Source organism: Brachyhypopomus gauderio, chromosome 3 (genome assembly GCF_052324685.1).
Source record: "Brachyhypopomus gauderio isolate BG-103 chromosome 3, BGAUD_0.2, whole genome shotgun sequence".
Lineage (NCBI taxonomy): Eukaryota > Metazoa > Chordata > Actinopteri > Gymnotiformes > Hypopomidae > Brachyhypopomus > Brachyhypopomus gauderio.
In genome coordinates this window covers 8,927,087-8,955,023 of record NC_135213.1, presented here as the reverse complement: position 1 = coordinate 8,955,023, position 27,937 = coordinate 8,927,087, and the positions used below count along the sequence as shown (strand labels likewise).

General features: G+C 42.5%; 4 protein-coding genes across 8 annotated transcripts; 2 read left to right on the top strand and 2 right to left on the bottom strand.

Moving 5' to 3' along the window:
• The first annotated feature begins 16 nt into the window (after positions 1-16).
• zdhhc6 (zDHHC palmitoyltransferase 6) lies at positions 17-4,663 on the top strand. Of its 3 annotated transcripts, none has more exons than XM_076999329.1 (11): positions 17-223; positions 872-1,326; positions 1,461-1,552; positions 1,735-1,894; positions 2,126-2,287; positions 2,689-2,742; positions 3,005-3,172; positions 3,264-3,305; positions 3,395-3,540; positions 3,669-3,715; positions 3,848-4,663. In XM_076999329.1, exons 2-11 carry the CDS (start codon positions 1,060-1,062, stop codon positions 3,949-3,951), a joined length of 1,242 nt encoding a protein of 413 aa, XP_076855444.1. In that variant the 5' UTR covers positions 17-223; positions 872-1,059; the 3' UTR covers positions 3,952-4,663. The 3 variants fall into 3 exon arrangements, with proteins under 3 accessions (XP_076855444.1, XP_076855445.1, XP_076855447.1); XM_076999330.1 differs by lacking the exon at positions 17-223 and adding an exon at positions 420-545; XM_076999332.1 differs by lacking the exon at positions 17-223 and adding an exon at positions 591-713.
• Positions 4,663-11,558, bottom strand: acsl5 (acyl-CoA synthetase long chain family member 5). Of its 3 annotated transcripts, none has more exons than XM_076999327.1 (20): positions 11,550-11,558; positions 9,518-9,626; positions 9,314-9,378; positions 9,121-9,222; positions 8,907-9,006; positions 8,336-8,514; positions 8,191-8,223; positions 8,052-8,103; positions 7,793-7,866; positions 7,626-7,703; positions 7,366-7,500; positions 6,996-7,130; positions 6,695-6,790; positions 6,292-6,364; positions 6,100-6,188; positions 5,878-5,994; positions 5,597-5,740; positions 5,406-5,507; positions 5,042-5,113; positions 4,663-4,888 (listed from the first exon to the last, which is right to left on the bottom strand). In XM_076999327.1, the coding sequence occupies exons 1-20, from the start codon at positions 11,556-11,558 to the stop codon at positions 4,751-4,753; spliced, it is 1,902 nt and encodes a 633-aa protein (XP_076855442.1). In that variant the 3' UTR covers positions 4,663-4,750. The 3 variants fall into 3 exon arrangements, with proteins under 3 accessions (XP_076855442.1, XP_076855440.1, XP_076855443.1); XM_076999325.1 differs by lacking the exon at positions 11,550-11,558 and adding an exon at positions 9,817-9,972; XM_076999328.1 differs by lacking the exons at positions 9,121-9,222; positions 9,314-9,378; positions 9,518-9,626; positions 11,550-11,558 and having other exon boundaries at positions 5,597-5,686; positions 8,907-8,985.
• A 1,867-nt stretch (positions 11,559-13,425) lies between these two features.
• On the top strand, positions 13,426-21,517 carry gucy2g (guanylate cyclase 2g). The gene is made up of 22 exons (XM_076998469.1): positions 13,426-13,791; positions 13,912-14,260; positions 14,806-14,930; positions 15,482-15,661; positions 15,788-15,932; positions 16,073-16,208; positions 16,320-16,423; positions 16,545-16,711; positions 16,827-16,967; positions 17,110-17,193; positions 17,299-17,403; positions 17,518-17,589; positions 17,729-17,897; positions 18,193-18,348; positions 18,748-18,925; positions 19,021-19,161; positions 19,984-20,176; positions 20,272-20,446; positions 20,542-20,640; positions 20,816-20,907; positions 21,003-21,110; positions 21,386-21,517. Exons 1-22 carry the CDS (start codon positions 13,426-13,428, stop codon positions 21,503-21,505), a joined length of 3,405 nt encoding a protein of 1,134 aa, XP_076854584.1. The 3' UTR covers positions 21,506-21,517.
• Positions 21,518-21,688: 171 nt separating this feature from the next.
• tectb (tectorin beta) lies at positions 21,689-25,990 on the bottom strand. Its single transcript, XM_076998548.1, has 11 exons — positions 24,352-25,990; positions 24,057-24,247; positions 23,696-23,847; positions 23,518-23,590; positions 23,120-23,223; positions 22,939-23,022; positions 22,660-22,822; positions 22,496-22,574; positions 22,352-22,384; positions 22,007-22,087; positions 21,689-21,790 (listed from the first exon to the last, which is right to left on the bottom strand). The coding sequence occupies exons 1-10, from the start codon at positions 24,416-24,418 to the stop codon at positions 22,023-22,025; spliced, it is 1,011 nt and encodes a 336-aa protein (XP_076854663.1). The 5' UTR covers positions 24,419-25,990; the 3' UTR covers positions 21,689-21,790; positions 22,007-22,022.
• Positions 25,991-27,937: the final 1,947 nt, after the last annotated feature.

Genomic DNA, 27,937 nt, shown 5'->3' with positions numbered 1-27,937 from the left:
CGTTACTAGTTCCGGCAACATGCAGCGACAATTTAACCGAGTTGAATTCTGCGCGTTTTAAGAAGCTGCTTGTTTTACTGTGGTGCTGAAACTGACATTACGACTAATGTCAAATTTACTCTTTACGTTATCTCACGATACATTCAATTATCTCCGTTCTTGTCCGACGTCGAGAGAAGTATTGTTCCGCCCTATTTGACGGAAAGAAAAAGGAAGCAGCGAGGTGGGTGTAAATAAAAATATTTAACCCGCTAGCTAGCAATGTCGCCAAACGCTACTGTTAATTAGATGTATATTTTAATTAGGCTTTCTGAGTTTTCCCCACGTTGCACATTACAACAGTCACAATGTCATTAATGGGCATATTTGCACTGCCTACATGTAATGTTAGCTAAGCTAAGCTAACGGTTATGTCATGTGAGCGGTGACCTGGTAACGTTCACTAACGCCAGTTCGCTTTCAGCTGCACTCATCTCCTTCATCACCTTCTGGACCTTTTATACTTTTATTTAGTTATACACACATTATAAAACAGTTAATATATGGTGAATATAATGACCAAGTCTTTTAATGTGCGTTCTGTTCTGTACAATTTTAGAAAAGAACGATAAATGTCAACAGGACACTGCTGAAATGACCGTCAAATGGATATTTTCTTAACCTGAACAACAATTAGAAACAGTTTGAACAGGCTGGAATGGTTTGGCCAAATGGTAATGGCCAGAATAAAAAAAAGGGGTCCAATTTCATTGAAATAATGTGCTGGGCTAGTGCCTAGCCTATGTAGGTAGCTAGTGGAGCCTACATTTGTCCTGTGTCCTGTAATTGCAGTATGTAGGTGGTTTCTGTACTGTTTTACTCTTCTGTCTAGATGGTCCTGCTTCCAGCTGAGTAGAGCAGGAGCGGCGAGAAGGATGACCGGTCCCTTGTCCTTACGGAGAAGAGCGAAGATATATCTTTTGTCCTCCCCATGGTTCATTCATTCCATTAGAGAAAGACATCACATCTAACCGCATAATTTTTCACTTCAGTGGACGTTGTAAATTGAAGGAATACACAATGAACGTTCTGTCAGCCATTATAGTTTTTGAAAACCTCCATGAGCTTAAGAGGCTGTGTCACTGGGGCCCGGTCATTGCTCTCACTGTTATTGCCGTGTGCTCTTCCATGGCGCTTTTGGACTCCGTTATCTGGTACTGGCCCTTGGACACCGCGGGTGGCAGCATTAACTTTATTATGCTCATCAACTGGACAGTACTCATTCTCTATAATTACTTCAATGCTATGTTTGTGGGACCTGGATATATTCCTTCAGCGTGGAAACCGGTATTTAATATACTTTCCAAGTCATTTTGAAGTATATTGTAGGATGTTCTGATTTCTCATTTATCTAATATAAACCATTTGTGTTTAGTATAATGTAGATGCATGTTGGTCATATGCTGTCCTCTCTCTAACAGGAAAATCAACAAGACACTATGTACTTACAGTTCTGTAGAGTGTGTCAAGGTTATAAAGCTCCAAGGTCTCACCATTGCAGAAAATGTAACAGGTAGCACTTCCTTTAGTGTCGTTTTTGAAACTAACTATACTCACAGCATTCGAGATGAACTGCAAACGTCATGTTTGTACAGTGTCAGGAACCATCTTACAGTCGGTGTCTGCCATGATGACTGAACTACTTGTGATTAAATGCATGTTTTGTAATGTACTGTCTGTGCTTTGTGTCCTCAGGTGTGTGATGAAGATGGACCACCACTGCCCCTGGATCAACAACTGCTGTGGACATCTGAATCATGCCTATTTCACCACCTTCCTCCTCCTCGCCCCACTGGGGTGCATGCACGCTGCTTTCATCTTCATCATGACTATGTACACCCAGCTGTATGACCGGGTCAGCCATATGTTCATTGATTCTGTTTGTTACACCAGGATGAATGACTGAGGTTTCCTTTGTTCACTTTGGATTTGTGTTCTTTGTGTTTTGTTTGTATCATTTAAAACTCCAGAGATGTATCACTAATTCTGAAGTATTAAATGATCAGAGCTTGTTAGTGTAATTATATTCATCATCTGATAAATCAAAGTCTTACACAGATGTTCGTTCTCTGCCCTCCTGCCACAGATCTCTTTTGGTTGGAGCTCAGTGAAGCTAGACATGAGCGCTCCACGACGCTTCCACCCTCCCATAATGCCGTTTGGCGTGGCAGCCTTCGCCGCCACTCTCTTTGCCTTGGGTCTAGCGCTGGGCACCACCATTGCCGTAGGCATGTTGTTTTTCATTCAGGTAAAATGCTTTTCTTTGGTTCCTCTCCTCAGCCATGTCTTGGTGAGCCCCACATGGTAGGAGCTTCATGAAGGTACAACAGTGTGCACTCGCAGGGTGGCAGATTGCCTACCCTGATCGAAATAATACCTGCCAGTCTGAACATGTGCTGAGTTGCAAAGACTGAGTCAGATTGCTAGCGTTCTTGCCCAAAGGTGTTGAGTAAATCACAAAGAAGGGGAGGGGCCAACAACTACTGGAACTACTTAAAGTGAAAGTAACATCGTTCAATACTGTTCAACATCAAAGTAACCTATAGTGAAACTATATAGCATGGCTGCAGAAATGTCACACTACATTCTTGCCGAAAGCCATAAATGATGTTCTTGAAAGACTTCAGTCAACGCTTTGCTTTCTTTTAGCTGAAAGTGATAATGCGTAACAAAACCTCAATAGAAGTGTGGATTGAGGAAAAGGTGAGCTGATGAACTCTTATTATGCAATTCACATTCCTTCTTTACTTTATAATATGCCTAGCATATATTTCATGTCTCCATATGCTTCAAATACAAATGCAGTGTTCATCATAAGCATTGAACAGTAACAAAATAGCTGTCGCTTTCTGTAACGTACAAGTTAAATAATTTGTGGAGTTTCAAATTTACGTCACTTTCGTACACTACATTATATCTCAACGTCGTTGTTTTTCCTATTTATAAGCCTCACTGTTCCCCTCAGGCCAAAGATCGAATCCAGTACTACCAAACTGGAGAAGAGTTCATCTTCCCCTATGACCTGTGCAGTCGGTGGGAGAACTTCAAGCAGGTGTTCACCTGGTCTGGTGTCCCAGAGGGAGATGGCATTGAATGGCCTGTTAATGTGAAGTGTCACCAGTATACTCTAACTGTATGTCCTGAGCTTCACAGCTTTTCAACACCCTGCACTGATAATACATTCGTCACGTCTCTGAGGGTTTCTGGTATTTCCTATTTTTCAGATTGAGCAGCTGAAGCAAAAAGCAGACAAGCGTGTGAGAAGTGTGAGTAATTTGTTATGTTACCTGTTGAACACAAGAGGGCAGCACTGACATAAAATGACTAGGTAACCATGCTCAATTGTGGCCCTTAGGTCCAGTACAGAGTTGTGGCTGACTATAACGGGGCTTGCTGCCCAATTAGGATGGGCCTAATCACGTTTTTCAGGATGCCTTGTACAGAAGAACCCAGGATCAAACTTATTAAAGGCGAGACCATTTTTGCCACAAGAGGAACTAAGTGAGTCAATAAAAGCTTTTCTTTTTTAAAACCCTTTTTACTAATGTAAATTATAACATCAGAGATAATAAAGAAATCAAATTACTTGGTCATCAAGAAAATGGTTGTGTATGTGTGTTCATATTTAGGTGGTGGATGTATGGGGACAAAGTTCTGAATGAGGACCAGACAAAAGGTAGTTGTTGTTAACCAGTGTGATGTTATCACACCTTTCACACCATGAGCGTTTCCCGTGGTGAGTGTGTTTAAGTTCACCGTGTACTAAAAAGCATCGTGTGTTTTGTCTTCATTTTGCCTGCTGTTTCAGCTGGAGTTCGCATTAGGGGATGGTTTCCACGACGATGTGTGGAGAAGTGTCTCTATGACTCGGCAAATAACACCTCAGCGAGTGAGGAAAAGAAAGACAAGTAGAATACTGGAGTTGGCTTTACCGTTCGCTCGCGTGGGAGAGGACGACTATAATCAGGTTCTCCTGGCTCAGCGCTTTCCTGGACTTCCTGTACCTGTGTGTGCTTACCATGCCCATGTTGCAGGAAACAGAACCGCATAATGCTGAGCAATCAGCACTGGCCGACATCTTGACTGACGTCTGCCAATGACTGCCCTAACCTGCCCCGCAGAAGGGTAACGCACAGGTGTGTCCTAACCAGCATAGTCCACTTCCTGGGGTGAGCGTATGTACCTCCGTAACATCTCCGAATCGAAGCTGACGGTGAATGATAGTGAATGATAGCAGTGCTGACCTAAGGCTTGTAAGCATTTCTTTAACGGAGATGAGCAGTCATTTACTTGAATCTTTAGTTTTGTTTCACTCCCCTTTTGATGTCCACACTGTTATGCAATGCCTTTTCCAGTTGTATCAAGGTCTTAGTCATGCAAATTCTCTGTATTCTTTGTACAGAAAAATACTTTTAATTTTATTTTGGATTATTTTTGTAAAACTGATGTCAACCACACAAAAGATGAAAAAAACAATAAACAATTCTGATCTGTACAAAGAAAAGCATTTATGTTAACAACAATGGAAATAATGATTCAATGACTCCTTTTATGGATACATAAAACATGTCTAAAATATGTGTCGTCTAAGCTTGCAATAGAATATTGCACAGGGCTTGGAGATCATTTTCACATTCAAGTTTTGTGTATAAACAATGTTTATGTTGTATCTCAGGAAGTCACACCATGTTCTGCAGTCATCTCTGAGACATCACTGCATGTCAGCATAGAGACTGGTGATCTGATCTTTAAAGAAATGAGTGAGCTCAGATCTTTTGGCCTTCAGGGTTGGAGTGAGAAGACCATTCTCTATGGTAAACTGCTCAGGGTGCAGGTGCAAGTTTTTTACCTTTGGGATAGAAAAAAGGGACAGCCTTATCTTTCATTCAGATTTGCACATCTTGAGTCACGGGTACATTTAACGTATAAATCGTTTTGGATAAGTACCATTATGTCGTCATCTATTATGCACCAACTTCCTGAATCTGGAAGTGTTACTCACTTGTTCAAAGGACTTGAGTCCTGCCTCACGGCCCAGTTTGATGAGGTCGGAGAGTACGGCTTTTTTAATTTGCTGTGAAGGGTAAAATCAGACTGACTTTGTACTCTACATTATGGATGTCTGTTATGTAGTACTTCATAATAGCGTGCGCTTCACGTGAGTGAGTTATACTGACCGAATGTATAACGTACACATTTGTTCAAAAAGAACTCGGGGTTTGCTTTGTATTCTAAATGCTCTAAATCTCCCAATACTAAATGGTCAAAGGAAATATTTTCTATTCACAATGTGGACAAGCCAGCAAAAAAGCACTAATGATTCTTATTAATGATTGAATATGAAGTGTGTATATAAAAAAACAGACCTGGTTTTTGCACAGTTCCTGCAGTGATCCTTTTACTCCAATCTTCTCAGCCCAAGCAGGTAGGATGTCAGGGTCTGGCACTGCTATAGCCACTAAACAGGACTGGACACAGCAGGTTTAATGCAGCATGTCATTGGTGTTTGGAGTATTGCTGTAGTAGTTCTCCAAATACTGTAGTATAGAGGTGTTACCTGCAAACTGTCCCCATGAACAAACACTTGTGCAACTGAGGCACTCCGTATGTAAACATTCTCAATCTTCTCAGGGGCGATGTACTCTCCCTGGGCCAGCTTGAATATGTTCTTCTTCCTGTCGATGATCTTCAAAGTGCCATTCTTGGATATTATGTAGACACATGTAGTACATGAAATTTAATAGATTTTAGATTTTTTCTAGAGTAGCCAATATGACTGGTATTGATTTAATTTCCTAGAGAGATGTAATGCTTTATTGCCAAAGAGAGCAAACCTACCGGGAGCCATTTTCCGATGTCTCCAGTATGTAGCCACCCATCTTTGTCCAGGGCCTCTGCAGTCCTCTCTGGGTCTTTCAAGTAGCCACAGAACACATTCTTCCCTTTTACACAAACCTAAGATCGCATCGGTATCATGAATGACCCTCAAAGACCTGTGATTGCTCAGTCTTTTCATTGTCAGAGTGATCTGTTTAGTATGGAGCATCAAATGTCCGTTACCTCCCCTTCATTATTGGACGTGAAATAATTCATCTCTTCAACATCTACTAGTTTGATCACGTTACATGGAACAGGCACTCCAACATGTCCTAAAGAAAAGACAGCCAGTGTTGAATAATTATGCATGTTGAAGATTTGAGGTCATCTGGTGCTTAATATCAAACCTCACCATAATGGCAAGTGAGAACGTACCAGTAGTCCAGTCCCCAGGCAGGGAGATGGTGCTGCCCGCTGTACATTCTGTTTGGCCATATGCCTCAAATATCTGGGGATCAGTGCAAGGACACAACTCAGCTCAGGGTGACGGAGAGACCAGATAAGTACCCCTATGTCCTACGTTACCCTCGCCTTCAACAACAGTCACTGTGTCTATTACTGGACTGGCCTGAGCTACAACAGTAGATTTTATGCAGCTATTGCATTGTGTAGTTTAGTCACCCATTTTAAGGTGTGAAAATATCCTGGATTACTTCGTAACAATACAACTTTTCAGACAGTCCAGGATTCTACATCTCTAGGGCACAGTTCAGAGGTCCGTGCCGTGTTTGCACCAATAGCCAATAGAGGAGGATGAGACGGAGGCGGGGCTTCTCACCTGGCACCCGAGGCATGCCCTGAGGAAGATGAGAACCGAGGGGGAGATGGGGGCGGCCCCCGTCACTACCACCCGCACACGCCCCCCCAGAGACTCCTGCAGAGGGAGAGAGAGAGAGAGAAGAAAGAGAGTGGAACACAAACATTCAGCAAACTCCCCTCCAAGAAGGACACCAAGCACACCTTCATTACCATCTCAATCCATTCTTCTAAGTCAAAGCTTCCTTTCTTTCAGCTGTTTCCAGTAGTCCTCTCAGAGGAGGGGGGGTTGGGCAGTGGTGCGCTGGGCCTTGTGGGAATACCTGCACTTTGCGGAAGATGAGCCGATCCCATAGGCTGTCGTTCCTGATAATGCCCTGCTTCACCTCCACATGTTTCCTTCCAATGGCGAAGTTCAGGAGCCACTTCTTGAATGGACTCTGGGCTCCACTCTGGACCTGCGGGGTTGAGAACAGGGGCAGTTTAGCAGTGGATAGCCTGGGTAAGATCTCCTGCTCTTCAGCACCACTCACTGAGGAATCTAACGCTTATAATGACAGCAATCACACTGAGTACATCTTACTAATCCAAAGCACAATTGAAACTCCTGCTTGTCACGACAAGTCGTAATGAAAGAATCATGATCTATCGTGTGTCTGTGTGTGTGTGGGCAACATGTGGGTAAGATAGTACCTTGTCATACACACGATTAAGAAGACGTGGGACCACTGGGAACACAGTTGGCTGCAGGGCTTTCATATCATCTGGCAGCAGTCTGATGTCACCTTGGAAGAAGCCCACCCTTCCACCAGCACCATACAGCACCGTCTGCGAGACATATGCACACACTTCAGACCTTCAGTCAGACTTCATCTAGGCCACCATCCATGACCTTCACACACGGGACAGCATAAAAGCACTACTGTGCTGCAGGCCAAGGGCGAAGCACACACCTGCACTATCCGCTCAAACATGTGGGCCAGCGGGAGGAAGGAGATGGACACGTCGGTGGTGAGCGGAGTGTAGACGCTCTGGAGAAGCAGGAGAGGATTGCTCATTTTTAGGACCTTGGGTCTCCACCGAGAGCGGCTATAGCCCGGCCCAGAGGGGCATACCGTACCTCGAAGCTCTTAACAAAGCTAGCAGCATCCGCCACCACATTTTCATGAGATAACATGGCGCCTTTCGGATCACCTGAAACAAAGGATCAGAAATGAATATTCTGGTTTCACACAGAGGTTCACAACAACTGGGGTAGCTGCTGAAACAAAGAAATAAATTTACTTAATACATTAACAAACATAGATGTGTAACTAATATCGTTTATGGTGATGCTTTGATGACCATGTAAAAGATTTTAGAGGATGATGTACACTGACCTGTAGTTCCGCTGGTAAAACACACTATACTCAAGTCTTCTGGTTTGGGAGGCTGGTGATGGAAAATATACACATTAAGACTTTAGTTCTACACCAATCGCACCGCTTTTTTGTTATAAAACAGTGATAAAACCCTTACAATTGGCTTTTGAAGGTTGTCTTTCCCCAGAGCCTGCAAGAGTACAAACATACATGAACACAATATATGGAGAATAAAAAAAAAAAAATTGAAAATGGCAAGTTACCACAGCACCACATTAGTAAGGGTGCATTCTTGAGCGCACCTCCAAGTTCTTCAGGAGCAGGACCTCCACTCCACTCTTTGAGGCCCTCTCCGTCAGAGCGGCGTCGAACGGGTCCATGACGATGATAGTTTTGAGCACGGGTGTAAGGTTTTTCTCACAGTTAGCGAGGAGTGTCTCTGCTTTGTCCTGCTTGTCACACAGTACTGTAGAAATGCTTGCTGAAAATCGTCAGAAAGAGAAAGAAATTACCACCCTGTTTGAATCCATGATATTTAATATTTATTATCTTTGGAAATATGCACATCTTAGAGATAAGAAACAATAATGCAAGTGTTAACAGAAGAGAGATAAAGATGTTCTCTAAGCTATAGTAGAAAGAAATCCAGGCAGGGTTTGAATCTGTCCAGTTGATATTTGAACAGAAGGTTCCATTCTGAGGTCGCATGAGTGAACCCACTCACACAGCTATGAAAAAGATGGACAAGCAGCAAGATGTGCTAATCTTTGCTAATCAAGATGTGCTAGTCTGAATCTCAGGGGAACTGCGTTAGGTGTTATTTGTTCAGGCAAATATTTCTAATGAAGCCGAGGGGTAAGCAGGACTAATTACCTCTGTTGATGATGAACACCAGCGCCTCGGCACCCAGCGTGTCGTACAGGGGAACCGCCACCATGGAATACGTATAGCAGGCCAGCTCCGATATAATCCACTGCATGCATGGAACATGAAACACAAAAAGATATTTACCTCTGGCTTTACTCTCGGCTTCATCATAACTTAATAACGTAATGCAAAGCAATGACTGAATCCTGGGAGGCCTCACCTCCGGGCGGTTCTGAGCAAAGATGCCGATGAAGGAGTCCGGTGAGGGTTGGAGGCCTCTGTGGACCAGTCCGGAGCCCAGCTGCTCAGCCCTGTCCAACACCTGCACAAACCACGACAACCGTTCTTTCAGATGTCACAGCATCCACGGCCCACGATAGGGTTCAGGTCCTTCACATAAGCGATGCTGATACCTGTTTGTATTTCAGCCACTGGTATGGCCGCCCAGGCTTCCTGTACCCCAGGCATGGCCCGTTGCCTGCATGGTGGGTATTATCGATTAACCACAGGCAGGTGTGTGTGTTAAAACTCAGGGAAGCCAAAGGATTGCAGGACATGTGGGGTCTGCGTTAGACTCTGTCATATCACCTATTTTGAAACAAGGCGAAGCTTCCTACCTGAGACATGAAATCCCCTTTGGAAAACCTCATAGATTGTCTTCGCATCCTCGTGTAAGTAGGATATCAAGTTGTCATCTTTCAGGAGGCCACTCCTTCTTGCTCCGCCCTGCAAAGCAAAGTAACCAGAGTCAACTGGCCGCGTAAGCAGACATGCGTTTTCACTAGTTCCCAGTGCTACTCTGCACCAGTTCCTCTATGGGCCTAATGTCAGCATATGTCGGCCGCCCTTTTGTGCTGGTAAGACAGTGTGCGATGGTGCCGGGCCAGTGTCTGCGGTGGAGAAGGGATGTTCTGACCGCAATGCCCACGGTCTGCCGGTTCAGATCCACGGGTGGTCGCAGGGCTCTGGGCCTGGTGTTGAGGTAGAGGAGGGCCAGAGCGCCCAGGCCGAAGAGGAAGAGCAGCACGGGGCCGGGAAGAGGGGAGAAAAGCACCTCAGACAGGAACTCCATACTGTCACACCAGAGCAGGGGAATCTGTACAGTGCACCTGTCAATATCAATCAATATCAATATCAGTCAATTTTACTGACACACAGCTCACAGCATCCTACCCCCCCCCCCCCCCAATCAACACTACTGAAACGTGGTAACAGTTGTTCCAAGAACTGTTATGCACTCACACACCTCATACATGCGTCTTACCTACTTTGATTCCCTCTACCACTGTGTCTTTAACAGAACTGGACACACTTGTTCACTGTACCAGCCATAAGCTCTATTATCTCTATACTGCACTATTGTTTATGTTCTGTTTTACTGGTAGTGTCATTTCCTCTTAATCCCCCATCTTACCTGGTGCACTCTTACTCTTATATTGCACTATTGTCCCATTTTGTGTCTCTTGTCGCATGTATGTCTATATCAGTCACCTTGTACAGTTAGTGTCTCTCATTCTTTTATTATTAATCATTTTTATTTTGCTACTGCCAATTTTTGTGTTGTTATTCTTGCTGTAACTTTGGAAGAGTAATGCAATTTTGTTTCCTGTACATATGCAGAATTGACAATAAACTACTTGACTATTATGTAACACAGTAAAAGTCAGAATGATTACGGCTAATCGGCTTTATTTATTTCGCAAAACCAACTGATAGAGGACACTAGCTGCATGAATTACGCTGATAGTGGACGATCTTTGATCATGAAGAGTGGAAACTGAGTGGTCAAAAACTAGACCAAAAGGCAACATGACTGAGTGAACTGTACATGTAATTACAGAGGAGACATCACCCCTGAGCAGTGCTGACCCACTGAGATGCTGACCCAGCGAGGCATACATATTCACCCATTACCATGGTACTCAAAATCATGGGTTTCTCTCTCTCCTCTGTAACACAGCCATTTTAAACTCATTTTAAATGCGGTACTTGTGTGATGTAAACACTATAATGAGGCTTCTGGTTCACCAGTGTTTTCTGACCAGCCACAAACTAACTACATTTTACGATATGCATGTAAATTGTGTAATGTGACATTCTGCCAAGAAAAAATTTCTGTTAGAGAATTCACTAATAATTAAGTAATCTATATTTACAAAGACACTTCAATGTACAGTATCTTTAAAAATATAATGCATCTAGAAGTATGCCACAGCCATTGTATACTACACACTTTAACTGTACACATTACATCATTCGATAGTTTTGTCATTTGATAGTTGTTAAGTTCCTTTAATCATTCATCTACACATGCATCATGTCAATGCAACCAGCTCAGCGCATAACCGAAATTCACATTTTCAAGAACGCCTACCAATCAGTTAACATAAGCCTTCTAGATTGTTCAGTGCACCTTCTAAACTGACTCTATCTGCCCAAATTGACCCCCTTCATGCCCAAGATGCCAGCATCACAAATATAAGACCCTGTCAATATTAGAACAACACTCCAGTTGGAGCCCAAGCCCCCGGCGGTACCTGGGTGTCCCGCTCCGGTCTGCTGCGTCCCTCTGGGAGTGGATGAGGAGGCTGGAAGCAGCAGAGACCTGGACTGATCCACCAGTCCCACGAGTGAAGAAGGCATGTTCACAGATCCCATAAAATAGCTCACAGTACACAAATGACTTTTGAACTCTGACTGCTGTCTGTTGTCTGATCATCAAACTCAGTAGGAATATAAACAGTGAGGGTTATGAATGTTGCGTGAGCCTCCTGACACAAGTGAGCAGTTGTGTCCAACGCGTCTGTCTTCAGGCCAACTAAAATAAATAGGCTCTGTGGGGCAGAAATGGTAGAGAGATTCATGTAGTGAGTTTGCTTTTGCAGGTCATTGACATTTCACATTTGACATGACCAAACATTTCAGAGTTCAGCTAAAATCATCCCAGCCTTATTAATCCTCCAGCTCATGCCTTATGCTCAGTTAAGCACAATTATCTAAACCATCCCAGTATCCAGCATCGCCACTAACTGCACTTTATATTGTTTATGAGATGTTTCTCTCAATCAGCTCAAGGTCACTCAGTGTTTGGATAAAGCCACACTCAGAGGTCACACTTCCGACCCAGTACAGTTTCCTTCACGACCAACACTCTGACCTTGAGCCTGCGCTTTCGACGCGGCGCTAACAGCATTTTCACAGCGTCGCACATTTCACAGAGTGATTATTATTTTCACGCAGGTGTTTTGTCGGTTCAGCACACCGTTCACAGCTTTGATGGGGACGCCACGCACCAGTCAGCAGAGAGGTGGCTGCTAACAGCAGATCAGAACCAGAGCCTCGTCGCCACCCGACACACATCATTACCGCCACTCACCTGCAGGCAGTCGGGCAGGTCAGGGCGTGACCTTGCGAGCACGTCCCGTTCTCCACTCCTTCTCCTCACCATCATTACAGCCCCAGGTGCTGGAGTCACGGGTGAACTTTGGTATTCGGCTGTAATGAGGTCTAAGGATGCAGATAAGCTGAGAGCACCTTTGGACGCCTCGTAATCTGGGTCTGATAAAAGGTGGTAGGCTATTAGTGGAAGCAAGCAAGACCCGTATTTCTGATGTTGCCACAGGATGGAGAGCTGGCTGTCGCTGTCGGTAATGGGTCAAAGTTAAAAGAATGTAGGGACTTCTTATTTGCAGTCCTAATATTTGCATTGAAAATTTATTGAATTTGCATCTCAATTTCATCTTCTCTGTTATGTGTTAAAAATGCAACGTATTGGGATGCAGGGAGAAACATTAGCCGTAGTGGTTTAAAAGGGCGTAAGCAGGGTAGCAAGCTTTCTCTGCTGATTTGGTTGTCTAATAGAAATATGAAAAGGCAGAACGCAACTGCACACTTCAGCAACATACTAACACAATAGCATGTTTAAAGCTTTTGACTGAATATAACATTTACTTTATAATGAATGAAAGCATAAATAAATCATATAAAAAGGAAAAAATAAGTAAATTATTACTTAGGATTTTGCTTTGAGTTGCAGCTATGCCATATGGTGTCTAATGCCAAGCACACAAATCCAGGTGTATTCTCACTACATTGGTGAGGTCTCTCACTTATCAGTATGTAACATATCAGGCAGACAATTCAGGCTTGGCATGTGTCTTCTTAACAACTGTAATGCTTTATGTTGTTCCAAGATAATAAAAAAAATGTAATAGCAAACATCATTAACTCAAGTACTGATAGTATTTAGAAAAAAATTACAATGTGATTTTTTTGCAATATGCCCAAAATATCAATTTAAGTGGCTTTGTTTGGCTATTTGGATTACAATATGACACTTACATCAAATCATGCTGAGTTTGATTAAAAGTTGGTCATTTACAGGCTATGAAAGTGCTAACAGCAAGAAGCTTGATTAAAATTAATTTCCCAGAGGAAGGAAGAGACAGCACTACGTCATCCACACGGACATTTAAATCTCCCTGGATATTTTACGAGTGATCTAATTGGGCTTAGCACAGATAAGATGAAAAGACCAACAGTCTCCAGAGCAGCTGAGTGTGGCATATGGGGGCTGCTCCTGTATTTATCACTTTCTGCACTCACCACCTTTGTGGTTTGTAGCCGAACAAACCAAAACAAGCTGTTGGTGGGGCTCCAGGCTCCCAGAAACACTTCCTATCCATTCAGTGCTCTGAAGCTGGCCTCTGCCCTCCAGATAGCCATTGACAAAATCAACTCCAACCCATCCTTCCTTGAAAATTACACTCTTGACTTCGTGTATGTGGACACTGACTGTAATGCAAAAGTTTCACTAGGATCTTTCATCGAACAAATGTGGCGAGACAACATATCGGCACTCTTTGGGCCGCCATGTCCCGAAGAGGCAGAGGTAAGTTCACGCGTACGATTTCAAAGATGTGAAAATGCTTGACATTTGGCTCAGTTTACATGTTAGATGTTAAACATCTACACCTAATTTATTTTGCTGTGTTCGTTTCAATTGCTCTAGGTCACTGGTCTCATTGCATCCACCTGGAACATCCCAATGTTTGCGTTTGTTGGACAGACATCCAAAATGGATAATGCTCTTGTTTATGATACATATGTCAAAGTAGTGCCTCCACTCAAGAGAGTTGGAGAAGTTCTTCTTAAAGTACTGGAGTTCTTTGGGTGGAAGAATGTGGGAATCATAGGGGGAGGTTCAGATGCTAACACATGGGACAAACTGGAAGCTCTCTGGAAATCTGTGGAGCAGGAACTGCTAGCCAAGATCACTGTAACAGCTACCATCAAGTTTGATCCCAGCGACACCCAGTTCATGCAGAAGAGCATACAGCACATCTCAAAAGTTGCAAGAGGTATGTCCATTGAGCCACGAGTTTGGGAGCTTAATTCGCCCCCGGACACAACTTTTATAGCAGAGGGGGATTTGCTCTTCGGTGGGTCAAATGTATGATGTCACAATATGCACCTATATAATCATATAATCATAACATATAATCCCTTGTTGCTTCATAGTCAATGTGTGTGTCTGGATATAAAAGTCTGTGCCAGTGTTAACTGTAAAACAACCTTGGGTATGTTCAAACAGGCTACACAAATGAAACTTCATTCATTCATTCATTCATTCATTCATAGTGAACCCTGTTTAATAGTGATGAATGGTGCAATATTACTATTCTGAAAGTGAGTAGAGGTGTTATGCAGGTATTATGAATGCCCTGTAAGCTTTGGCCAGTATCTTGTCCTCGTATCAAAGACTGGTTATGACCTGTGATTATTAAATCCTCATGCCGACTATACAGTGTTCATTTGTTGATGTGCATGGTTATTTCTTAAGTCTTTATGCATCATATAATGCAGTCTGCATACAGTTCCATGGGCCTGTTCTTCTCCTCCCCAGTGATTGTGGTGCTGAGTAATGCTGAGGACTCCATTAAGCTGATCCTGGAGGCCGACAGACAAGGTCTGATGAACGGAGAGTATGTTTTCCTTCTCGTACAACAATTTGAGGTCAGTGGCAATGTGGTGAGTAACCCGTGAGAAAGCCAATGGAGGTAAATCTCTATTTATGACTGAGGCGTTTTAATCATGATTTAATCACACCCATATTGCTTGTTGTTTTTCTTGTATAATTCATTATCTTTGAAGAATTTATTAATGAAATAGAGACTTACCTTTTCAAGAGTACATTTTAAGTAGCATGCTGTAGTACAGTAGTATAGTCATGTAGTATACTGAAGTACTCAATTCATCCCTTGAAACACTAAATCCAGAGCAAATAGTATTTATGTATATCCATTTGATAATTCTAAATATTTCTGGTTCTAGACCTAAAGCCACAGCTAGACATGTCAAAAAGACAAATCAGCAGTAGCACCAGACTAAATGTATTCAATATACTATTTTTCTTTGTAAATTACAATAGCATTAATGAGATTGATGAAGAAATAATCCATTATTTACTATAAAACATACTAACACTGTGACTATAAGGAAAAAGGGATATATCGTTTGCTTTATGAAGATATTGATAATTGACTAATGTCTGCTTATTTCATTTTGATTTCTTCAACTAGGACAGCCTGTGGAAGTATGTGATGAAAGACAAGTACGAAGCTGCAATGAAGGCCTTTCAGATGGTGTTTGTCGTCGCCGAGAAGGCTTACGATGGCTACGACTACTACGACTTCTACGAGCGCGTCTACGAGAGGTTGAAAGGGCCCCCATTTCACAGCAATCTTACCTCAGAAAGGGAGGTGAGAAGTGGCCATTTCACAGACACCACCGTGCCTCGCTCATAGGCCTTTACTTCGACTCTTTCACTGGACGATGATGTTCTCAGAGCAGGGACAGTGATCGTGTGTGTGTGTCTGATGACACAGGTAAGCCCGTACTCTTGCTACCTGCATGACGCAGTCTTGCTCTACGCCATGGGTCTAAAGGAGGTTCTCAAAGAAGGCAGGGATCCCCATAATGGACGAGAACTTCTACAGAAGCTCCGGGACAAAAACAACATCAAGTTCAATGGTACGTTGTGCCGCACATCTGAGCAATAAGAAAACTCGGAAACACATCACAATGTTTTATTCTTTTAGTGACCGGCACTAACATTTAAAAGATATGCACTGATATTCTGAGAAAATAATTCAGTTCAATATTCTCTTTAGGAGCCTCTGGTTTAGTTCACTTTGATGAATATGGAGACAGGAATATGGACTACTCTGTTTATGACTTTCAAAAAAGTGAAGATACCGTGAAATTTGTCCCCGTTTTAAATTTTGACAGTCATTCAAAAATGATCAAGTAAGACAAAAACTTAAAATACTTTTAATATTCATGATTCAACATTCAAAGTATTGTATTTAGTATGTATTTTATATACCTCGGTATGCCTTTCCTTTTTTTTTTTTAAAGAACAACACCAAAGTTTTCAAGTGTAATCTGGCCAACAGGGAAATTACCAACAGATAACCCAGAGTGTGGTTTTGACAATGAACGTTGTGAATGGCTAAACAATGGTACGTTCATTTGAAATAAGAGTACTGTGTTGTCCTACTGAAATTCTGCTACTAAGTTCTGTGTTAGCAGTGCAACATTTGCAAGACTCCAAGTGATGTTATGATGTCCCATCTCACTCAGAGATCTATCTGATTGTTCTGCTGGTGACCATGCCCCTCCTGGGATTGGCTGCATTGATCTTCATCACACTGCTCACCCTGCAGAAGGTCCGGCTGCAGACCAAACTAGATGACTCAAACTGGTGGCTTATCAACTACAGCGATATCACCATCATCGCAGAGCCTAAGGTCGGATACCCAGCGTAGGCGCCCGCTCACATGCAGGCCGATGCAATAAAGACATAATTTACATATAATTTACATAATTTACATATAATTTACATAATTTACATCTGCTTTACAGGGAGTGCAGGCACTGTCAATAAGCACAACTCCGAGCAAAAGCGGAAGTGGTGGCTCTCAGACCGTTCTGTCAAATAACAGCTACGGTCTAAAGGACAAAAATGGCAAAGAGACCATCTATACAACCGTCGGTCTGTACCAGGTACAAAAGACCACAGAGTCTGCCTCCTCATCACAGGTTAATGAAAACATACATTTACATTTTCACGTTGAAATACTGATTCACGTTGAAATACTAAATCTATACATCCTAAGCTAACCTTCTCAATTTGACTATGGCTAAGGGAAATCATGTAGGTATAAAATACCTGCAGAATCAACTTCTGCGTGACCTCAAGAAACCATCCATCCTTGCTGAGCTCAGTATGGTAAAATAAATTTAGACTTTAAGGAACGGTACCTAATAAATAGCTAATTAATAATAATCATCTCCACCCCGTTTTGATGTTTTTGATGTTTAATATTTTTTTCAGATGAAAGAGCTGAAACACGAGAACCTTGTGCAGATTTTTGGCGTGTGCAACGAACCCCCGAATGTCTGTATTGTCATGCAGTATTGCAAGAAAGGGAGCTTAAAGGTTCAGTATTCGCATAACCCGGCTGTTTACCTGCACCTAATGGAACATAATGAGTCCTCGCGAATGAGATCTGTAACAAACGTGATTTGGGTTTGCTGTTTGCTCTTTTGCCAGGATCTTCTCAGGAACAGTGATGTTGAGTTAGATTGGATGTTCAAACTGGCCTTCGCTTATGACATTGTCAATGTGAGTAAAACCTGAACACACACACGTATTGTCTGTCTCGGCGTAATACAAACCGTCTGTGCAAGCTATTCGTATTGTATTCCTGGAGTACAGTCATGTGATATTACATCCCAGCCCCAACCCCCTGGGGTCCTTACAGGGCATGGAGTACTTACACAGAAGCACTCTGAAGTCTCATGGCAATCTGAAGCCATCTACCTGTCTAGTGGACAGTCGGCTGCAGATCAAACTCTCAGGATTTGGGCTCTGGGAGTTCAAACATGGCATAAAACACAAACTAATTCCACTTGAAAACCCCAAATATGAAGGTTGGTGTTTTTTAGAAACTTGTTTCTAGACACTAATACATTTATATTATGAATACATTTATAACACGAATATTTGAGCTTAGCTGAGTTTTTCTCTCATTAAAGATCCTGTAGGCCTACTTTATTTTGAAGCTCTTGCTGCAAATAGACTTTCTTCCTTAAAGAATCAGGATGTAAAGACTGTTTAGGCAAAAAAAAATACTTATTGATGCAAGTGCTTTAATGACACTTACTGTAAGTGGTCAAAAGGGGGCTCGGTTCACTAGTGCGTTTAAAGCTCCTCCCCGATTGGCAGAGATGTACTGGATCGCTCCAGAGCTTTTGAGGGAGGTGCACCTGCCGCTCAATGGCACTCCGAAAGGAGACGTGTTCAGCTTTGCCATAATCATGCGTGAGCTGATCTACAGCACGGAGGTGGGCCCCTACCACGACACGCAGCTGGAGCCAAAAGGTAATGGCAGCTCCCCGTGTGGGGGCATGCACAGCTGCACTGGGAATCCTTCTGACGTGCACAGTTTGGTTTAGACGCACGCTCACAAAAAGCGCCACTCGGCAGCGTTCCTTCAGGGTGAGCATCGTGGAGTATTCTTTCCCATCTCACATTCATTCGTGGGTTCAAGGATAACTCTCACACGCACACGGCTCTATTCAGCGTTCTCGCTCGAGTCCCATTCAAAACACAGAAAGAGATCATAGACAGAATCAGTATGTAGATGGTAAAAAGTAGAAAATGTAGGCCTATGTTATGATTATTATTCCATACAAGCTGCGCTCTAGACAAGATGCACTGAATATTCACTGGGTTCACAGCATCCATCTCGTTCATCATGGCCTTGTATACAATACTCAGAAATCATCAAGCAGTTGAGGACTCCTCTGTCTGGTGAGCCCCTCAGACCTTCTCTGTCTGCGGAGATGTGTGATGATGGTCTGATCGCCCTGCTGAAGGCCAGCTGGAGTGAAAACCCTGACCAGAGGCCTCCGTTCAGCTCCATCAGGAGAAGCCTGCGAGATATCAGCCCAGAGAGGTCCAACTCACAGCCACAGATGTCACGTACTAGTCCATCCAGTACGATGTATTAGTATGAGACCTGCATGTATTTAAACGTATTCCCATTTTCAGCCATGCTAATATCTTGGACAACATGGTGAACAAGCTTGAGAAATATGCTAATCACCTGGAGGAAGTGGTGGAGGAGAGGACCAATCAGCTCACTGTAGAAAAGATCAGAGCTGACAAGCTCCTCTCCAGCATGTTGCCCAGGTAACGGAGACATGAACACGAGACCATTTCTTATCATAATTGTGAAGATTTATGTCCCCTTTTTACTTTAAGGCACATGTGTCATAGTCAAGGCCCGCGGGCCAGATCCGGCCCGCGAATTGATTATCTATGGCCCGCCTGGATGATATTTAATTACTATTAGAACCGGCCCACAGGCCACAGCCGCCCGATGATGTTTTGCGCGCACAAACACTACATTCAAGTTGTGTGTGTGTGTGTGTGTTTGCTTGTATGCCCAGTGGTGGATGGTGCTCTGTCACTAGGGTCTGTCCTCTCTCCCCTTCCTGCACCCCATTCAGTCCCCCCATTCAGTTCACGTTCTCTCATGTTTCCTGGAATTACAAGAGACTCGTATTTGTTAACGTAATAAAGAACTGTTCAGTCAGACAGCTATTTGTTGTGAAACGAAGTCGTTACAATTTCAAGCATTTTCAAGTACTTTAGCCTAAATTCCAGCACTTTTCAAACCTTTATTACTTTATTCATTTAATGTACAGGACATGTTTTCTTTGAAGGAAGTTTGTTTTTATCTGTTTGCTTGTTGAAAAATGTTTTCACTTGAAATTACTGACAGATCCATAAGAAAATATTGCTTTATTCATTTAAGCATTAAATAATATACACTGTGTTAGGTCTTGGTTCAATAGGCTATGCGCAATCATTTCAATATGTTTTAATAAACATTGAACCAGTCTGGCCCTCGGCTTGTAGCAAATTTGGTTTTTTGGCCCTCAGTGTATTTGACTTTGACATCCCTGCTTTAAGGGATTACCATAATTGTTTAATCCATGATTGACCCAGATACATAGCGGACCAGCTAATGGCTGGGAAGTGCGTGGAGCCGCGGAGCTATGAAATGGTGACCATCTTCTTCTCCGACATCGTGGGCTTCACCACCATGTGTTCCGTCAGCTCAGCCCTCGAGGTGGTCACGCTCCTCAACGACCTCTACACTCTGTTCGATGAGATCATCAAACTCTATGACGTGTATAAGGTATGAGGTGCAACGTCTGCATGACCTCACGGGCTCTGTTCACACGCGCAGGTCCTGCGTCCTGATAATAACCGAGCAGCTGTCTCTCACGTAAGGTGGAGACTATCGGAGACGCGTATATGGTGGCGAGCGGCCTGCCTATAAGCAACGGCGACAAACACGCGGAAGACATTGCCACGATGGCGCTCCACTTCCTGAGTGCTATTAAAAGGTTCCGAATCAGACACATGCCCAACGAGAGGCTGGCTCTTCGAATTGGGATCAACTCTGGTAAAAAATGCCTTGTGTCTTATTACGCCCTGCTGCCCAATCGGTACCTGTTCTCTTTTTGAGCACATGGCTGACCCTGTTCACCCCACCATCAGGCCCAGTGGTTGCTGGGGTGGTGGGCACCACGATGCCCCGATACTGCTTGTTTGGCGATACAGTCAATACCGCGTCCAGGATGGAGAGCAGCAGTTTGCGTAAGCGCCTCGATCGTTTACATCAGCTTCATGCTGGCTTGGGCACACATTTAGTATACTTATGAATATATGAATATTCATATGAATATGTGAATATTCATATGAATATATATTTAAATAAAGAAGGTTCCTCGAGGTTCCTCTGTTTTAATGATGGAGTCTGATCGGCTTGCAGCACTGAAGATCCACATCTCTCAGAGCACGGCTGATATTCTCTTGAAGATTGGTTCTTTTGAAATGGAGGAAAGGGGGGACATTGAGCTGAAGGTTTGCTCTGCATTAACACGGGTTTTCTGATTTATTTGAATGGTTGTTTCTTTGACGTGTGGCAGAATTTTGATCTTGGATTGTGTGTTCACAAGGGAAAAGGGGTACAGAAGACGTTCTGGTTGAATGAAAGAGTAGGTTTCATGTTTCCTGCCACGATGCAGGACTATGACGTGGACACCCAACCAGAGCCAGCAGCACAGGTAAAATATATGGTGTGCACATGTTTGGATTGTTCTGCCATCAATTAAAACTGTGACAGCAAAGAGCAACTTGTGTTTAAAGCATTAGATCAGATAGGAAAATGTGATAACCCAGCATGAAACTGCACGTGTAAATTTGAACCATCGCTTAAACATGGGAATTGAAGTGACCCTAAATGGCTCATTTGCCAATAATTTGCTTCTAAGGCAAATTGTTACCTTGTAATATTTACCCTCAAATTCTCATGCATTCTTATTTTTTGAAATTTCAACAGGAGATAAATAAACCAAACACCCCAAATGAGCCAGAATGCAAAGACACAGGAAGGACTCAGAAGAGTCAAACCAGGGGGAAAAGTCCTGAACCTCGGACACTAGCGGTTCCTGACATCTAGACATTCACTTTCAGAGGTACCTCTAGTTTTTATAATATTGGATTATAACTACATTCATTTTATTGTAGTAACTCAGAAAAAGACAAACAAAAAACACTCTTGAAGTCATTTTTACTGCTTTCAGGCAAACCTTTACATATTACTATTACTAATTAGAACAAGATGTAGTTCCTACTTATTTGAATAACATTGGCATTGATGAACCATGTCTCACACCATACAGTCTTTATCTATGATGGTCCATGTCTCACACCATACTGTCTTTTTTTGCTTTTTTTCACCTGTCTATTGAAACAAGTGTACAAGGGCATTAAATAAAGAAAATGTTTGTCAATATGTAAGCAAACGTTTAGAAGGAATGCATATTACACTCCCTGAGACCCTTGTATGGCTGTTTGTGTGAGTGTGTGTGTGTGTGTGTGTGGGGGGGGGTTGTGTGGGTGTGATGTGTGTGCAAAGTGATTCACTGTGGTTTAAACATTCTGTATATTTTATACCCACCTGTGCTAAGCTTCTTTTATAAACTCGTATAACCTAAAATTGCATTCAGCAGAATCATACACAGCATACATAGAAATGTTCCTGGGAAACAGAGAAAAAAAGTGCAGTCACCATTTAACTGGATGGACATGAGAGCCCCTGAAAAGTGTGTGTGTGTGTGTGTGTGTGTGTGTGTGTGTGTGGGTGTGTGAGAGAATGATGCAGGACAGAGTTTTAATCATTACAATATTTGGATGGATCCATATATCAAAACTCTGTCTTTTTATTTGGCTTCTTTAAAAGGTCACGTGAAGAATGTGAATATGATAAAACATGTGGACAGTATAAAATGATTTTGCAGTTTACCTGCCAGATGTGTGTAACTGGAAGAATGTTGAGCTGCAAATGGCAACACAAAATCATTTGGTCCACACAACATCAGTTGGTCAACACAAAATCAGCTGGTCTACACAAAATGTCTTTTGCAGATACAGTGAGAACAGCTTCTACCTTTCAGTTGAAATTCCATTGACAAGATGCCCCCATTTGGATCAGCTGCAAGTTTGGCACTCCTGGAAGGACACGGAGTCTTTGGTGGAGCATAAACACGTGTTAGTGTTTGGCAGCGACGCTTCTGAAGTGGTGAATGATTACACGTGCCGCCTAATTCTCACCGGCTGACAAAAGAGCTTTTCGCCGTCGCACACTTGAACCTCACAGTGGAGCCACACTGTGGACACCTTCTCTAATCGTTGAAATCGGAACGAGTTAAACTTGAACATGGAGCGGCTGTCTTTGGCATTCTCAAAGATGGCCACCGTGGTATCTGAGGAACAACTGTTGAACACAAAATAGCTGGCTTAAAACTCCCTAATCCCAGCATGCCTTACAGACAGGCTCGGCCCTTTAAATTACTGCTATTATTTTATTTCTGCATTCTTCAATGACCTTACCTGTTGACAATTAGACTCCACCTTTTCTTATCTGTTGGATAAGGAGTAGGTGTTGCCCAGCAGTTTGTTATAACCACCTTAAACCTATCAAAGCAGATGAAGACTTTGATCAGGTGTGGTAAACCTACGCAGCTCAGAGTGTAGTGCACTGCATACAACTGATAATAGGAGAATCTGCTACCTGTTACTTAGTCCTTTTGCCTCGATGCCAATGAAGACCTCTGAGCCAATTTCCGAGGTGTCAATTACATATGGAGCATCTTTGGCATACAGGAACTTTGAATTCTGTAAATTATATAGAGAAATGTAAACATTTGCAATTAGGACAGATAACATTTTACCAGTGAGATTTCCTGTTTCCAGAGATTTCTCACTATTTAGCATATAAAAGTTGACAGATTATCCACTGATATCATTTTAGCCTACTTATAAATGACTGCAAAACATTAATGATGATGGTTGCTTTTTGTTTTTTAACCACAGCATGTCATAATATCTCTACACTCTCTTCACCCCTGATTCCTTCACTGGAAACGTTTTAGAAACCAACAGTTTGTGAGAGGAATTTGTGGTACTCACTGTGAACACGTTCATAGATAACTGAGATTTAAAAGAACCTAAACTTCCGTTGTTGACATAAACTGTTGCCACTCTGGAAGAAGCAGAGGGTTTAGTAAAAAGGCTGCAAGTCATCAGGTCAGAAATGCCTCCCAACACCTACTGCCCGAGGAGCGGCGGTGCGTGTAATAGGGACTACCTTTGGCTGAAGACGGCATTGTTGACCAAGTACGCAGCTCTGTAGGTGCAGCTGAAGGTGTAGTTCACGGGCTGGTTTCGGACAGTGAGTGAGGAGTCGTTGGAGACTATGGAGTTGTAGAAAACATACCTCGGGTCTTTTCCGCCGATATACTGGTCCAAACAGTGATAAAAGAGTGCAGCAATCAGTCTGTAGTATTTCAATGCTGTTCTACATGGTAAAACCACCACCAGTGCTCTTTTTGACAGTATGTACTATGAGAGTTCATTAAACATAGGCACATGTTGCAGATGTAGGCAGAACTGGCATGCACTTGAGACAAATAGATCAGGCTACTGAACAACCTGTAAACAAGCCTCACCTCTGAGAGAGTGCCACAGTACGAGTGGTTCTTGGGAGTGAGGTCAGGAATTGTGAAGCGGAAGAAGCCAGGCGTGTTGACGCCCGAGTAGCAGATGCCACCCAAAGACAACTGATTGATTTCCCACCCGTATGGACACTCGGGTACATTGGCAATGATGGCATTTGGGAAACAGGACACCATAACATAATCTATTTAAGAAAGGGAGGCGGGTGTGTAGTTTAGAGTATTGTGTATAATATTTTCTATGTGGTTTGACAGGAGAATTATAGAGGTTTGATGGTGTGATGATTACCAGCTTTTTGAGGTGCGCAGGCCCACACCGCAGGGAGAAGAAACAGAAGAGCACCAACAGTGTCCATGTCTATGTAGAGATGTTAGGTCTGTTAGACCTGTAGTTTGAGGTCTACAAAAGCTCCTTTTAGCTATTCTAATTCCCCCAAAACACATCATAATCCACAATAACACAGAAAGAAGTGCAGCAAACACCATAACGACAAAAATACGAAGAGAACGGTACCAGTGGTGGATGGTGGAAGAAAGTCTTACTTGGTTCGTTAGTTAGCTACCAGACCGTCATGACCTCGGCGGAGTGGCTGCCTCCTCGTGAGTGATCGCAGGTTTCAGGTAGAGCTCCCCTGTCTCAGCACAGGGGCCGTTTTATATGGCCCCTAGCGGGCTTTGGCCCAGCTCTCTTACCTCGTCTGCCTGTCTGGTGAGGCCATTTGGTGATATCATTGTGAACCATGGCACAAAAGCTTTCTGTGCCTGACAGACATTGACTTTTAAATTAACAGCCTCTCTGGGGAAGACCATTTTCTCAGCATTTAAACAGCAACATATCTGTTTCTCCATTTCCTCTTCTACCCCCAAAAAGTAAAACATAATGATTTTATTTAAAATATAATTTAATGAAATCATTGCTCATTTCTAAACTATGCGGTCCAGTATCGACTCTAAGATCTAATGAACCCTACCCTGTTCTTAAGGTCTATGCTGAAAGGGGTCTGGACCTTTGTCTGCTAATGCCATGCTGCATAATAGGTTTCAGTCAAACTGAGAAACGGGGTCTTATTAGCTATCTAATGCAACCCACCTGCTGTAGTGTTGTGTGATGGACTTTAAGGGCACAGTGTCATCAAGGTCACTCGTATTCAGGTCTAGAGACAAAGGACATGGGTAATTAGGGAAGGCATTACAAATGCTCTATAAGCAATCTGATGGGTCTTTATGTCAAGGAGATGAGTTAGACCAAGTGACTTAACTGAATGGACATACCATGACAGTGCCAACATTATCCCGCTAAAGTCCAATGATTCTTAAATGCTTTCCCAAACACAGCATATTATGAAGGACAGCTTATCTGTTCCAAGGAGATTGCTATCTTGCAAAGATCTTTGAGCCTTATCTCGTTTGGATAACCAAAGTCCGCTAAATTTGAAATCAAAATCATTCTCAGAGTCTTTCTTTTAGACCCATGAAACAAACCAAAAAAGATTCTGCTTGTTCAAACTTTAAGAATGCATGGACAGCTTACTGAGATGCAGGTGCAGATAAGACAAGATGATTGGAGTCAAGGACTAGACAAGACAAGAGTCTGGCCTAACGGAGATGTGCCATTCACAGAGATTGTGTTTCGGCCCAGTTGGGTGCCGGAACTGTGGGAGGAGCACACACACTGAGGCTGTGTGTGTGTGTCTTGTGCATTTAAGGACAGAGTGGTATCCTCACTTACCCTTTTATTGTGTGCAGGGATTATAAATATATTAGGCCAATCAGTTCAATTTAATCACGTGATTAACTGTGGACTAAAGACACTCCCAGACATAACAAAGGATTTGGAGAAATTTGATAAGAGAGAATATTAGTTTTTGAAGCTTTAGTATAATCATCAGCAGGTACCACTGTTTAAGGTTCAGGTTATGCTGGATAAATATGTGTAGCAGAAATACTCTGAAAGACTAAAACTAAAACACTGATTTTGCCTACTGGGAGACTGCGATATACTCATCTGGATATCAAGTTTTGGAAACTTACGGTAACACTGTAAATACATCTGCTTATTATGTAGAAGCTGTAATTAGATACTGTTTGAAGATGCAATGGAGTTAAGAATAGAGCTTTTTATTACCTGAAAAATGTATCCAAATGTTAAGGTTAAATGTTATTGTTATATTTTCCAGTCATGCCAATTTGCTGAAAACTACAGTAAACAGAATATCAATTTAAAAAGAAGGTGTCATATCACTGGAAAATGTGTTTTAAAATATATTCCTAAAAAAGGAATGTTACTGAGGGGTAATAGGTATGAAAGACAGTGGGGTAAAATGATAGGCCTCAGAAGACTGCAACTCCACCAGAGAAATGTGAAAACGCTACATAATATACCATCCACCACATAGCTGTCTGCTGGAGAGGCATGTGAAACCCCAAACCTGCCTCGTTATAGTGCACGCTGCTGATGTAATACGATAGTTTTGTGCAAACAGCGCAAGCACAGATATCCTCCATGATACCATTAAGTATAGCAGGGAATGCTTTTACAGGCATTATCATGACAATAGAGACAACTACTGGAATGCATTAGAATGCAACGCCAGAGAGAAAAACTATTGCAGACACAAAACAACTCGAACCTAACATTACAACATACATCGCGAACAGAAATTTTCCCAGCAATTGATGATACAACGTGGCTTCAGTGTCTCATGCATCATAATTTCTCCTAATCCTGCCTGTCCTCTCCAGAAATATGAAGTTGGGAAAGAAGGGTGGATTTGGGAGACAATAGTCTCACATCATGGAATGTTGGTGTTACTAATGTTGATTCAAAACAGCCTATATTTGACTAACTAAAATAACTGTCACCTGAATATTGGTCAAACCATTTAAATGTTGGAAGAAAGATGAATTTTTAAAGAGGAAGAAGAGACATTATTATAAACAGTAACGTTACTTGTGACCCTCTCAGTGTCAGCAGTCGTATCCATGCCAAGAGAACAGTCTCTAAGGCCCACTCTGCCCCAGCAGTGACTGCATTTCACATTCAATCATTCTGTACTCTCATGTCTGTATCTGCATTTTTCATGGTTTCTGACTTGATGCTGAGCAAATGAGAAAAAATAAATAAATCTAGCACACCCCTCCAAGAACTCTCCAGCTGTTTTGTGATATGATAAACTAAAATGTGGGTGAATTTTAATTCATTTGAGAAGTAGATATATAAATATTTGCATAAATAAAGTAAAAAAAAATGTATGTGTACCATAGAGCGATACAGAGGAGGACACAAATGCTGAGAGGAGCAAATTTTACAAAGACAGTCCAAGGTCAGAATTCCAACAGAGAGAGACAAGATGTAATGAACAAAAACTCAATACACTGAATAATGGGGAATTAAACTAGACACAGGTGCAACCAATAAGGAAAGGCACAAAACTAAACAAGGTAAACACTGCACTAAAACCAAAAGGAAGAAGCACATGGCAAACAAAAACAAGGACTGTGTTCGAAATAGCCTACTGCATACTGCAGTACAGTTTCCAGTATGCGTCAAAAGCAAAGCATACTACGGGGTCACGTGAACGTAGCGTTGCATGATGGGATGCAGTACACCACGAAGATAGCTTTGTTCGTGTACTGGAATATTTTGCAGAAGTAGTATGTCATCCGGGGATGTTTCACGTACTGGAAAAATTACTTTTATTCGAATACTGCATACTGACTTGGGGCCCAAGCAGTACGCCAGTAGCATGTAGTAGGCTATTTTGAACACAGTTAAGGATGTGATTTAACTGTGAGGAGTCAATTGTGATCAGGCACAAAATGTGATAATGTAATTCTGCAACATCTTTGGGCTAGTTTTGCTAAGTTTTGCCAAA

Bases quoted from the DNA above. Each gene is read 5' to 3' on its own strand.
- acsl5 (XM_076999325.1), bottom strand. From the start codon at position 9,972: ATGGAGTTCCTGTCTGAGGTGCTTTTCTCCCCTCTTCCCGGCCCCGTG. The intron at 9,379-9,517 runs GTAGGAAGCTTC...CCCACCATGCAG, and splicing joins AAGGGGATTTCATGTCTCAG to GCAACGGGCCATGCCTGGGG. The intron at 9,007-9,120 runs GTGAGGCCTCCC...CCATGCATGCAG, and splicing joins TTGCTCAGAACCGCCCGGAG to TGGATTATATCGGAGCTGGC.
- tectb (XM_076998548.1), bottom strand. From the start codon at position 24,418: ATGGACACTGTTGGTGCTCTTCTGTTTCTTCTCCCTGCGGTGTGGGCC. The intron at 24,248-24,351 runs GTAATCATCACA...TTTCTTAAATAG, and splicing joins CTGCGCACCTCAAAAAGCTG to ATTATGTTATGGTGTCCTGT. The intron at 22,088-22,351 runs GTAAACTGCAAA...TCTGTTTCCCAG, and splicing joins CAGTTACACACATCTGGCAG to GAACATTTCTATGTATGCTG.
- zdhhc6 (XM_076999329.1), top strand. From the start codon at position 1,060: ATGAACGTTCTGTCAGCCATTATAGTTTTTGAAAACCTCCATGAGCTT. The intron at 1,895-2,125 runs GTCAGCCATATG...CTCCTGCCACAG, and splicing joins ACACCCAGCTGTATGACCGG to ATCTCTTTTGGTTGGAGCTC. The intron at 3,716-3,847 runs GTAGTTGTTGTT...CTGCTGTTTCAG, and splicing joins GAATGAGGACCAGACAAAAG to CTGGAGTTCGCATTAGGGGA.
- gucy2g (XM_076998469.1), top strand. From the start codon at position 13,426: ATGAAAAGACCAACAGTCTCCAGAGCAGCTGAGTGTGGCATATGGGGG. The intron at 16,712-16,826 runs GTCGGATACCCA...TCTGCTTTACAG, and splicing joins CCATCATCGCAGAGCCTAAG to GGAGTGCAGGCACTGTCAAT. The intron at 20,177-20,271 runs GTATGAGGTGCA...CTCTCACGTAAG, and splicing joins AACTCTATGACGTGTATAAG to GTGGAGACTATCGGAGACGC.